A 14,097-nucleotide genomic window follows, 5' to 3' on the forward strand; every position below is an offset into this window, starting at 1 on the left:
CTACCATCACATCATCCTCAAAAACCCAAAGTGACCAAATCTGTGCACAGTCAAAAATGCAGTGGTATCATAACCTTATAAAGGAGTTCTATAATAACATCCCTAAAGGGGTTCTATAATAATCTCCCTATCACTATTTGTATGTGATCTTCACAACATCCAAGTTATACTTTAAGCTATTTTGCCAACTTTTGCAATATGTCCTCTGAACTTCAACTTTCTGCTTACTATCACCCCCAGATCTCTAGCTTTGTCAATTTCTTGCAATCCAATGCAATCAATCTAATACACAGTATGTGATCTTTTCATTCTAAAGTACTAACTTTATCTTTTACAACATTAAATTGACAACCATTATCCTATGCCTACATTGCCAATTTTTTTAAATCCTCCTGCAGAATGTCTACATTGCCTTTATCAATTATTGCTCTCCATGGTTTTGCACCATCTGCAAACATCTGAATATTCCCTCTTAGATCATTCCCTATATCATTAATATGCAAACTGAATAGCATTGGCCCTAGTACAGAGCCTTGAGGCACTCCATTAGTCATCCTCATTTTCCTAGATTTTATTCCACCATATACTACTCTCTAGAGCTTGTCTGTCTCCATCCAACTTCATATTTATTCCTATTTGCTCCAATTTATGCAATAATTTTCCCATGTAGTATTCTGTCAAATGCTTTGTAAATTCCAGAACGCTGTGCTACTCACCATAAGGTGCTATATTCTTATCCACCCATCCTGGATTTTACCTTTAACCAACTTTTTCAATACTCACCCACTTCTAAGATTAACTACCACTACTGAGATACTAATTAGTCTGTAATTTGCTACTTCTGTCTTGGGGTCACCTTTACATAACAGAACTATTTTACTCTCTTTCTTTCAACTATTTTACTTTCCCTTGGAAACTAAACAAAGCTAAGATTTAGATTAAACAGCTATTAAGCAGAGGCACTGTCAGTTGTATTCCACACGCAAGTAGCACACAAGCCAATATGCTATCCAATCCCACTGTATTCAATTCTAAGATCAGTCTGTCATATCGGCACTTCAATATCTCTATCTGAGGGATACACCCTTGCAGAGTGATCATCTAGTAACTCAATTATTCTTGTTTAAGTTAAATTGAAGCCTTTGGCTCTTCATATATCTATCAATTATTCTGTTTCTGTCAAGTTTCCTACCATTGGAACTGATTAAAGTAATCCTTCCATATCATTCCTTCTCTTATTCACTATATTAGGAAAAAAGTCTTTAAGATTTTCTTTGATCTGCTTAGCTAAATTACTCTCATATTCTGATTTAGCCCACCTTACCATACTGGTTATCCTTCTTGCCTGCATTTTGTATTCCTCATGAGCATGGAATAGAATATTAGAAAAGAATAGAAAATATCTACTTACTTCCAGTTTCTCACTCTTTCATACTTTTCCCATTCACTTTTTCTGTCATATAACCATTCACAAATCTAAATCTGACTTTGCAATAAACAAATATAGCAAACTATCTTCTGCATGAAGAGTTGTTTTGAAAAAACCTTTGTAAGAGACCTTGTGGTCCCTTGCAAATGCCACTGGGTGCAACTTTGCTTATATGTGCTTACCACCCACTCCTGGAAACATGATGTGGAAAAAAGTTTGAAAAACCGTGCTGTTGCTTGACATTTCCGAATAATCTGATCAGGTTTAGCACCTACTCACATCATCTAATCTATCTATCTTCCATAATTAGATAGCTAGTTTCTTTCCACAGTTTCTTATTTATAGTTTCACTGATGACATATTCCTCCTACTCATTTGACAAATTTTTCGGTGCCTTGAACACAAACCTTCAAATCATTTTTCAATGGGTTGAGGATAATCTAATCACTCTCAATTTCAACAACAAAAAAAAACACACAATCCTGCCTACTTTCTTGCAAAAACTCTCAATTCACCATCCTTGCCTTTGATAACAAACAAATCACTGAACAGGATCAGATCTGTTGCTTCTTTGAGAATGACATTTATCTCCAGCCTTTCCTGGCACAAACACACTGGATCAATAGTTTCTTCAGTCTTTTAAATATTTGGCTTTTTCACTCATGTAAAACAGTGAAAAAGCCAAATATTTAAAAGATTAAGGAAACAACAACAGAGGTTGTTGGTAGTGCACCAGCAACCTCTCCAAAAATTCTACATACTGTCCAGTGGGGGGGGGAGGTGAAGAGAGAGAGAGAAGTATCTGATCAATGATCCATCTCTCAATGAATTGATTCCACCACTATCTCACCAGTTTGTTTCTGCTGTATGCTTTTTCTACAAGTACTTCTATGGGTGCCATTCCACTGAACTGATATCTGTCACTCCTCACCCTTCTCCTAAGCCTCTTAAAATTATGAGCAGTATAGTTCGCCCACCGTTTGCAGGTCCCTGCTTCGCGTCTTTCCAAGAATAGTCAATTCATGCTGAAGGGGAGAAAGAAATGAAGAACATCCGAAACTGGTCGCCAACACGTGAAATCACGTGCTTTATAGGTAAAATTTTCCAACTGTTATACAAGCAACATAGTTAACTACAATAATCATAAAAGAGAATTTAATTTTCCGAGCGGTAATAATAAACAACTCATCCCACTATACGGACTGATTACCCTATTATCGGAATGGATTCTCCTTTTTCTGAGATGCGCAGAAGTGTCGAGGGACCTCAAATCGGTGGGCGAACTATAGCACTGACCCACCATCTTTTTACAGCTCAACTAGGTCTGCTTCTATTATTTATCTTTCATTCCATCTGGGTTTATCCTATAGAAAAGCCTTCCTCACAAAGTGATCCCAAACAACCATAATGTCTGAATTTTCAAGAAAAATATCAACAGGTTTCCATCCATCCCAACCCTTGCCTCCACATGGCACTTAATGTGCTATAGGTGCTGCAACTGCTTGTGTATGGCAGGATGATATTAAAAAAATATCATGAAGTCATCTTGTGTTAGCTATTTGAAAACAAGATCCTCTATGTGAGATTTTAATGATAAAAACACTACTATGAAGATGAAATGAATTAAAACTTCTGATCAAGACAAGAACAACCCTGGATATTAAAAAATAGCCTTTGTATTTTTTTCTCCATTTCTTCAGTGATACTCTAAAAATATCATATTCCAAATAAACATGTTTACCCAATGCATATTTTAAACTTGAATTCCCACAAAATATAACAAAAATGTTACAAAATAATGTGATAAAACAATTAAGTTACCCAGAATTAAGAGCCACAGCAGGTACAGAGGCAATACACAAGATTCTAGCATTACTGACACCATTACAAGAAGTTACTGTTGGTTCAGGTTGCATGCTCAAAACACACACTTGTCCAACATATCCATCACTATTGCAAACCCAAACATCTCTTAATCCATAATGATTCAGACCTAATGTGGGAGTTGCACATGTAATCTATAAAATAAATAAATAAATAAAAAATGAAAATAAATGTTACATATTTCATAGTCATAATGCTCTTGTATAATAGAATGCAATGAACAAAATTTATGACATTTATAAGATTTATGGCAAAAAGCAATGTACAAAAATAATGAAACTGTTTATTTTCATTAGTATTTTAAATAACAAATAAAAAAGTCACAAAAATGTTCATTGAGATATCACATCAAAATAATTATATGGTTCCAAGTCATTATTATTATACAGTATCTCCATGGAGTACAGAGACTCATCATGGGAGACCCAAACTAACTATTATAGACACAAAACCTATAAGTGAATGCCATAAACTCATTCATTGTCAGGGAACTCACTAATTCTGGCAATCCATTCCACTTACTCACCACTCTCCATGCAAAAAATCTAGTCCACACATCCCTACTAGTCACACTCTTACAAAACTTCCACAGATGGCCCCTACTTCTCTATCTGTCATATATTGAAACATTTCCTTTGCATCAATTTATAAAACAAATTTAATATCTTAAAAGTTTCTATCATGTCCCCTCTTTTCCACCTATCAACTAAACTTTGCAACCTACACACACCTTCAACCTATTATCATAGGGAGCATTCCACAGTCCTGTCACCAGATTAGTCACTTGTCTCTGAATCTTCTCTACCATCTCCTGGTCCCCAAGAAACCCAGATTACATCCACATAATCTTTTGAACTATTTTACCAATGTCTGCAATATGCTCTCTGAAATTCAACTCTCTGTACACCATTATCCCAAAGTCCCTAGTCTCATCAATTTCCTGCGATCCAGTACCATCAATATGATACATTGTATGCAACCTTTTCAACCCAGATTTATATATGCTGAAAAACTACATTTAAATGATTTGGAGTTAGATGTTTGGAGAAAGTGCTGATAAGTGAGAATTTGGAAGTGCAAAACCAGGGCTAGATATTAGGGGGTGGGATGTAATCAAGCATCTGTCTGGCCACTCCCTGTGATAAATGAATCATAGTATTCACTATTTTCCCATTACTAACTGTTTCCTCTCTTCTGAAAGTCAGGATTTTCACCTGGGAAAAAACAGTCAAATCCACCAAGGAAAACACACAATTAAGCTGCAACTGCCGGTGTGGTTGGCCGAGTGGTTAGCGTATCCACTCTCCAGCCAAAGGCCATGGGTTCGAATCTTGCCGTGGGCTTGGATGTTTGTGATTGTTTGTGAAAATACTAGTGGTAGTGGTGGGGGGTAGATGGCATGGGTGTAGTTGTGGTTCATTGTAGTTGGTGGATTGTGAGTGGTGGAGATAGAGAGTTGTAGTAGATGCCTTCCCTCGATGAGTCTTTGGACTCCCTGGAGGTGTCAAGTAATAATAATAATAATAATAATAAGATACCATAGTTATAATCTTAATTATTTGTTTGATCATAATTACAAGCAAACCAACCTTTCCAATTAATCTGAAACCATCACCAAATATTTTTATATTTCATATAGAAGGAATGAATTCCAAAAAAAAATTTTTTTAATTTAAAAAAAAAAAAAAAAATATATATATATATATATATATATATATATGTAGAAAGTATTTTTACCTTGGGTATAAATATGTTACAGATACCAAGCAATTTTACACCTGGTTTTACTCCATTTCCCAAGTAAGCAAACAGACTAAAAGTCAAGTTTGCGCCTGCAATTGATGCAATTCTAACTGATCCCACAGGTAGTGCAGGACCAGGGCAACTCGTGGCAAAGGTGGAACAAGCTCCAATCACTAATCTTAATATTTACCCTTAATGCCAAAACACATCTCCAAGAAGGGGATGTATGATGTTTTGTATTCTTGGAGATGTGTTTTGGCATTAAGGGTAAATATTAAGATTAGTGATCGGAGCTTGTTCCACCTTTGCCACGAGTTGCCCTGGTCCTGCACTACCTGTGGGATCAGTTAGACTTGCATCAATTGCAGGCGCAAACTTGACTTTTAGTCTGTTTGCTTACTTGGGAAAGGGAGTAAAACCAGGTGTAAAATTGCTTGGTATCTGTAACATATATATATATATATATATATTATTTTTGACACAAAATATAAAAGTATTTTTGTTTGGATATACCTCTATGAAGTCTTTGGATTTTATTGATGAAATCCACTCACAGTAAACTCATGCAATGCTAATGTACTCTTTCAGGCAAGGCAACTCTTTCTACCCAATCAACTATTGAGGAAAGCATACCAATCATCATGCTCTCTAAAATGATTATTGTTTGGATACTTCTACAAGGTCTTCAGATTTTGTAAACAGAATGATCTGTTGTTCTCACCATCTTGCCAAATATTCATTATTTAAGCAACTCTGTGTAGTCATAAGATTCACCACAGAAAATTCACGTTAACCATTAATTGCATGAATGGTTAGTGTGCCTATTATAGTTCTCCCTAAACTTATTGACTGACAATGCACTTACAACTGCCTCAGACAATTCATATCACTTGTTCACACTCCCTAACAAAAAATCTTGTCCTTATACATCCTTGCCAACCACATCCTTAACTTCCAAGGGTTCTCATCTCAAGAACCCTTTGTTCTCTCCTCTATCATGTAATGAAAAATTTCTTTCTGCATTTATGCTATAAAATTTCTTAGTCACTTATGCGTTTCAATCTAACCCTGTTATCTGCCACTCAACTAAATCTGGTAATCCACAAACTAAAATCCCTCACAATAGAGAGCATTCAACAGACTTGTCACCATTTTGGTCACCTGCCACTGAATTCTCTACTATATCCTCATTCCCAGAAAATTATAATTATTATTATCTGAGTCCTCCAGGAAGTCAAGGACTCATCAAGGGAGACTATAAATCATCCAAACCAGCTATCATACCTTCCTTTAAATTAATTCACACTAGATGCACTCACTACCCCCTAAGGGCAAATTATTCCACTCACTCACTCACTGCTCTCGGGAAGAAACACCTAGCTCTTACCCATTTCTTGACTGTGAAGAAACTTAACTACCATGGATGCCCCCGTGCTCTCTCACCACCTTCCATATAACAAAAAATTTCATCAGTTGATATCCTATAACACCCATTCAAAAGTTAATAGATCTTTATTGTATCACCCCAATTTCTCCTGTTAACCATAGTCTGCAATCCACATACTAGTAATTGGTCCTCATAATCTAAATCCCATAGTTTAGATATAATCTTTGTAACTTTCCTTTGCACCCTTTTCACCACTTCTTTATCCCCTTGGAACCCAGGAGACCAAATCTGCACACAATAATTAGGGTGTGGTCTTATCAAATCCTTATAAGGAGGCAAAATGACTTCCATATCCTTACATGTCAAGGTTCGCTTCAACATCACAATTATCCTCTGAGTTTTATTTGCAACTTTTGCTATGTGACCTTTGAACTTCAAATTCCTATCCACCAATATGTCAAGATCCCTTGCCTCTTCAGTTTCTTCTAGTATAGCCCCACTAATATAATATGCTGCTGGAACTCTAATCACACCAACGTGCATAGCTTTACACTTACTAATATTAAACTGATGACCATTTTAGTTTGCCCAAATTTAAAGTCTATAAAAATCATTTTGTAATTGCTGAATATCAGTAGCATCCCTGATTGCCCTGCCTATCTTCGCATCATCAGCAAAACAATTGCGCATCTGATGTTAGACCCTGCTTGATGTCATTAATGTACAGATTGAACAATAATGCCCAAAGGACTAAACCCTGACGTACACCACTGGTTACCTTAAATCTGGCAGATTCACACTCACTGTATACCACTTTTTGATATCTGTTTGTCAACCATCCCCTGATCCAAGTCAAGAGTTTATATTCCAGTCCCATATTTTTCAGTTTATGCAACAGCCTTTTGTGTGGTATCCTATGAAATGCCTTAGAAAAATCCAACATTATCATAGTGTATCTATTCCCTTTATCCAACTCAGCCATAACATTGTTATAAAATATGAGCAAATTGCTAAAACATGACCTTTCTTAAGTAAACCCATGCTGTTCCTTGCAGAGTATAACATGTTTGTCTACCCATTTCTGTATGCAAGTTCTTACCAACTTCTCTAAAATCTTCACTACCACACCAGAGAAACTGATAGGTCGGTAGTTAGATACATCAGTTTTTTTTTGCACCACCCATGTACAATGGAATTATATACATTCCTTCTATTCCTGTGGTAACATTCCTGAGATGAGACTGAAGTCTCATCTCAAGAATGATACCACATAATAACAGTAGTAGTAATAATATCACATTGAAAAGAAAAATGTACAGAAAGTTCCAATTTGAAGAAGAGACCAAAAAAATATTATGATAAGAGATAATCTGAATAAGAGATCAAAGGAGGTAAGAAGTGATGTGAAATATCAGGAAAATGGAACAGGTAAGATTGAAATATCAATGGAAAGAGAGAGAGAGAGAGAGAGAGAGAGAGAGAGAGAGAGAGTAGTAGTAGTTGAGAAATGAGGGTGAAAGAATACGAAGATAAGACAGACAGGAAAATGGGAATGGGGTCTGTGTTACCCAATCAATACTGACCCCACTGAGAGAGAGAGAGAATGTGTATGGAGATGTCAACATAGGAATGGAATGGCCGAGGATATAAGAGAAGTAATTGAGTCTGAGGAGATATATGTCTGACTGGACATGAATAGGTCGTGGAGAAATCACAGCTGACAGGTACATGGGCATCACTGATTATAGATCTAAAAGTGAATTGTTGCATTTATTTATGAATGCCATTATTTGCCTTAAAATTGTTGGAATAAGTGAAATATGGTTGAATGAAGATAATATCCTGAAGGGAATAGTAAGAGTACCAAGTTAGACAGACAGCAGACTGGCTGTCTAACAAGTATCAGCAAATTATGTGTATTGGGATTTGGTACTGCAAAAGAGGAACGTCACAAGTGAAGTGATGCAGGTGGTCTATTTTGGGCCACTGTTCTTTACCATGTATATTAATGAATTGGGATCAGTTTAACAGAAAATATGCAACTGTTTGCAGATGATGCAAAATTTTAGAAAACAATGAGGAATCAAGCAGATGTGGCCTTAAAGGAGGATTTGAGTAGGCAAGTGAGTTCATCTAACAGTTCAATATTGAAAAATGTAAGGTCTGACATTGGGTAGGCAAGGACAGGATGCAAAGTATACACTCTGAAGAGAAATTTTGAAGGAGATAAGAGATCTAGTGGAGGTGGTGGAAGAACAGGAACCTGAAGTTGAGTGATCACATTGCATAAGTTGTGAAATCATCATATCAGGTTATGGAAATGATACAGAGGACTTTGATGTGCAGAAATAAAGAGGTTTATTAAGTCTCACATTGTTCTTTACATGAAGAATGGCTGGTCGGTAAGTGGAACGCAGTGCCTGAGAGTATGATGAATGTGGATACAATGAATGAGTTTAATGCATGGTTTGATTTGCTTTGTGTGTTATTGTGTGCAGATTTGGATATTTAGTTTTCATGAGAATGAGGATATATTAAAAGTAGTTTAGAGAATATTGACTGAAGGGTATCTGGTCTTCAAAAAGTAGACATTAAGACAGATTTAAGGAATGTGATTTGAAGAGCTTCATGAACAGGAGGAGGAGGAGGACAGCACATATGATTCAGGCATATAAGTGGGTAGGAGACTGTTACTGGGTTTATTGTGGAAAAAGTTTTCAAAGAATGGAAGACAGGGGTAGAACAAGAGGTAATCCATATAAACTGCATAAGGAGGGTGTGAGCTAGGGAATAATGGGCAGGTTCTTTATATGAAGAGTAGCTAGTTGGTAAGTGGAACACACTGCATGAGAGTATGATGAATATGGACACAACGAATGAGTTTAAAGCACACTTTGATTTGCTTTGTGTGTGTGTTAGTGTGTACCTCTGATGACAAGTCTTTCACTTCAATAAAAATAATAATAATACTTGTTTAGTATAATTTAATTTAAGGTAGTATGGTCCATTGGCATACCCAGGGAGGAGGCCAAGGGGGCCCTCTGCCCCCCCCCCCCCCACACACACACAAAAAAGAAAGAGGAAAAAAACCTAGAAATATTTCCAAAAACTTTTCCTAATTAAAATTCTTTTTTTTTTTTAAATTTATGTTGTGTCTTCTATTTCTATGCTACTTATGAATTAGCGGTCACATAAGGTGGGAATACCCTCTGGCTCTCGGGAATCACGGCCGTTGCGAACGCAAGGCGGAGAAGTAGTGCTCGGGCGATACTTTGTTTGCCCGAGCCGGACCAGAGATCACGGGTATCATGTATTGGCGATCATTGCAGATGTTCAGTCATAGGTCGTATGCAATGCGTAGTGTGTATTCTCAAATCGTCTACTCAACTCGCCCCCCCCCCCCCAAGATTAAATCTTGAGTACACAGCTCCCTCCAAGATTAAATCCTGAGTGTGCCACTGGTATGGTCACCTATCTTCTCTCATTCTAACAGAATGAAGGAAGATAGGTTAGCAAAAATCCATCTAGAAATTGGTTTTTCTAGAGAAAGATCAAGATCTAGGTGAACTGATGAAGTTAGTAGTGACATAGAGAACTGGTATAAGAGTTGGTAATATTGGACACCTGAAAAATAACACATTAATTTTTCAAAGAAAGTTATTATGTAACACTATCATAATATCCTGCACATTCTTGAGAGTACATATCAGGAAATGAAAATATTAGTTCCACCATTTATTTAAAAAAAAATGTTGTCAATATCACTAACATGAAGATATTTAACTTATGAATAAATTGTATTACTGTTATATGAAATACATTTTCATTTCTATTTTTAGAGTACAATAACCCTAATTATAAATGAATTTAAAATATTAAATGTTTACTTGTAATCCAGCTCTTGTTTTCCTAATTGGCAATGGATACAGAAATTCTGGAGCACTATATATATTTCTACAAAGAGCTAAAATCGAAAATAGAATAAAATATTCTGAATTACAAATGCAGTACATTAAAAGCTGTAATAACATTCATATCACACACACACCAAAAGAATTAATAAAAGAAATAATGAAAATTAAATTATTAATAAACAATAAAAGAAACAACCATTTGGAAGTCTAGAAAAATATTAAATATGCAATACTGTCTTGCACAGCTTCAGAAGACTACATCAGTTGGCCTAGAAGGCTAGGCAGTAGACACTTTTGTATGTATTTGACTTTCACTATAGTCATAACACACAACCTTACTATAACAAATTACTGAAAAATCATGACCAGAGCTCCATTGAGGTAGGTACAATGCAGTGCTTTGTACCTACCTCATGGAGCTCTCCAAAAGAAATTCTCTATAGCAAACTATCCACTAGATAGTTTGCTATAGAGAATTTCTACTCCTGTTTTCCCCTGGGAGTTTGTTATAGTGAAAGTTAAATACTGGAAATATAATATATTTTAGCCATTTTAAAAAATGTTGCTTTGTGTCAAAATTATTATTTAAAGTATAAATATATTATAAAAACAAAATAAACATGATTATTTATTACAGCTGTATTTCAAATCAGCATCATCAGATTACAAAAAAACTGGTCACTGTGTACAACATACTACCAGTCAAGCAATAGTAAAAGCAATTCAAAACTGTAGCAGACAAAAATCTCCCTTTCTATTTTGGCACCATCTCACAGTAGGTAAAAAAAACAGGTTACTGCAGTTGGGTTGGAATCTTAAAATGACTATCTTCCAAATTTTTTGTAAATTAATGCAGCTGTGCTTGTTGAGGAAGAGTACTTCATTCCTGATTCTAACTCCAAAAGTAATCTTTCAGAGTTTCAACAATTTCTATGCAGCACTATAGTTTTCTTCGATAATAAGCCTGTACAATGGCATGTTCACTGCCAGTCCTGACTTGTCATAATGACAGCAGTGAATGGATTTCACGTGGTCTTTGAGACAGATGTTAACAGAATTTCCTGTCTGTCCATAGTAAGTTAAATTGCAGGCACAAGGCACTTATACACTCCTGGATGTATTAGACAACTATCTTAGTTGACATGTACCTTGGATATCTGATGTGCAAGGAAGGAAGGAAGTTAAAAGTGAATACACCAGGGAAGTGACAGGACCATTGATCTGGCTATTTAATAAGTCTTGCTACTGGAAAAGTTTGGAGATTTATTTTATTTTATGTTGCTCTTACCCACAAAAGGTTATTTGTAAACCTATAGTACATTTTGTGTCGGTTAGCTTGGTGGCTGTGCGCTTCACAACCATATGCCTGGGGAAGGAGTGGCCTCGGTTTGATTCCCGTCAGACATGTGAGGAGCTCAAGGATCTTCCTCAGCCATAGCCAAGTTAGCCAGTCTTGGGTGTGGGCAGTAGGGTATTTCCCCCAATTTAGCTGGGTTTTTTTCATCCTGCAAGCAGGCAAACTGGCCCTGCGAACACACACGGACTACAATCATGAATACCTCCAATAGGGATGCAGCAGAGGAGTGGCATGCCGGCTGCATTATTTCACCATGACTCCTCATTAGGAGAAGACCCCAACCTGTCTGAAGCAGAAGAAAGGGAGAGATAGATAGACAGATAGTACATTTGTACCATGGATGGGCTAGGGATTTTTTTTCTTTTTTTTTTTTTTATCAATTTTATATTTTTTTTTATCGATTTTATATATTTTTTTCTATTTTTCATTTATTTTTTTTACATAATCTGGAAACTCTGCTCTAGAGACCAAACATGGAACCTTTTCAAGTCACTTCAGGCCTCCAATAAGCAGGGCAGTGATCTCATACTGGGCGATGACATTCATCTCCTACCTAAAGACAATCACAAACGTTCATGCCTACGGTGGGATTGAAACCCACAGCCTGCGGGTTGGAGAGTGGATACACTATCCACTTGGCCAAAGAGGCCAGCTGAATTAGTAGAATACGTATACAGAAGTGAGCAGATAGACAAAAATACTATAGAAAAGTGAAATCCATGAAATCTATGCTGACTCTCCTATATTATAAAGGAAAATCAGGTAAGGATCTTGCAAGGTTGGTTGTACTCTTGTTTTGGTAATTCAATTGCATTAAAGATTAGAATTCAATTGAAGAAGTAGAATTCGATTCAATTAAAGATTAGAATTCAATTGCCTTTTATAATAAAGTAACAAGGGTAGTTGGGAAAAGGCATATACTCTCATTTTTCTATAATTAACTTCCACCCAGAAGACTGTACACTTGGAAATCGCCTCAAGATAACCAACATAACATTTTCAGAAATCAAATTGATTATATACTGATAAATAAAAGATTCCACAGTAGTATAAAGAGTGCAAAGACTTATCCTGGAGCAGATATCTCATCAGACCACAATCCCATAGTTGCAGAAGTACGTCTTAGATTAAAATCAGCTAAAAATTCACAAAAGAAGAAAAAGAAAATTGATGTAGAAAAACTGAAAGACCCGAACATAAATAAAAGTGCCAAGACACAGCTTAACCTGCGATTACAACAGATTAACATAGAAGAAAATAAAAGTGTAGAATCTCTTTGGAATAGCTTAAAGAATGCCATCGTAACAACAAGTATTGAAGAAGTAGGTTATGTGAATAATATAAAACAACAGGAATGGATGACAGATGAGATTCTTTCTCTTATTGATACAAGAAGAATGTACAAAAACAAAGACCTTGCTAGGTATACAGAAACACATAACATCATCAAGAAAAAAATAAAAGAAGCCAAGGAAAATTGGATGAAAAATTTATGTACTGAAATTGAACTGCTTCAGAAGAAACATGATAATTTCAATCTGTATAAGAAAATCAACGAAATTTCTGGAAAACCGAGGAAAAAGCAAATAGTGTCTCTAAGAGACGAAAATGGAAAAATAGTTCTAGAAGAAGAGAATAAAGCACAGATTTGGATAAAATATGTAACAGAACTTTTCAATGATACTAGACAGAAGCCTATAAATATAAAAGATAACATTCAAGGACCAGCAATCATGAAATGCGAAATAGAGAATGCTATACGAACAAGTAAAACAGGAAAAGCCAGTGGACCAGATAGTGTGCAAACAGAATTTTTAAAATTAATAGAACCAGATAACATCAAACTTCTTGAAAAACTATTTAATAAAATATATGAAAGTGATGAATTTCCATCAGATTGGCTCAAATCTACATTTATCACTGTCCCAAAGAAACCCAAAGCAAATTCCTGTGGTGACTTCCACCTTATTAGTCTAATGAGCCAAACATTAAAAATATTTTTGAAAGTAATTCAGAATCGTATTTATAGAAAAAGTGAAGAAACTCTAAGTGAAACACAATTTGGCTTTCGAAATGGTTTTGGTACTAGAGAGGCCCTTTTCTGTACCCAAATATTGATACAAAAATGCATAGAAAAACAGAAATCTGTCTTTATGTGTTTCATAGATTTTGAAAAAGCATTCGACAAAGTCAGGCACACTAACTTAATAGAAGTCCTTCAACAAATAAGGCTACACGAACAAGACATAAGACTAATAACAAATCTGTATTGGAATCAGTCAGTTACCGTTCAATTAGACAACATTACCACCAGTGATATTAACATCAAAAGAGGAGTGAGACAAGGATGTGTGCTCTCACCACTCCTGTTCAACATATATGC

The 14,097-nt window shown here is 35.8% G+C and overlaps 1 protein-coding gene across 1 annotated transcript in view; it reads right to left on the bottom strand.

Moving 5' to 3' along the window:
* Nucleotides 1-14,097, bottom strand: part of LOC150100673 (rho guanine nucleotide exchange factor 17-like) — a 425,511-nt gene that overhangs the window by 123,749 nt on the left and 287,665 nt on the right. The window contains exons 13-14 of the mRNA XM_090401857.1: nucleotides 10,331-10,407; nucleotides 3,251-3,447 (exon numbers count right to left, since the gene is read on the bottom strand). Coding sequence (XP_090257983.1) covers nucleotides 3,251-3,447; nucleotides 10,331-10,407 — 274 coding nt within the window. The remainder of the gene's footprint in view (nucleotides 1-3,250; nucleotides 3,448-10,330; nucleotides 10,408-14,097) is intronic.

This window comes from Typopeltis vanoorti, chromosome 12 (genome assembly GCF_054136105.1).
Source record: "Typopeltis vanoorti isolate ZY-2024b chromosome 12, IOZ_Tvanoo_1.0, whole genome shotgun sequence".
Classification (NCBI taxonomy): Eukaryota; Metazoa; Arthropoda; class Arachnida; order Uropygi; family Thelyphonidae; genus Typopeltis; species Typopeltis vanoorti.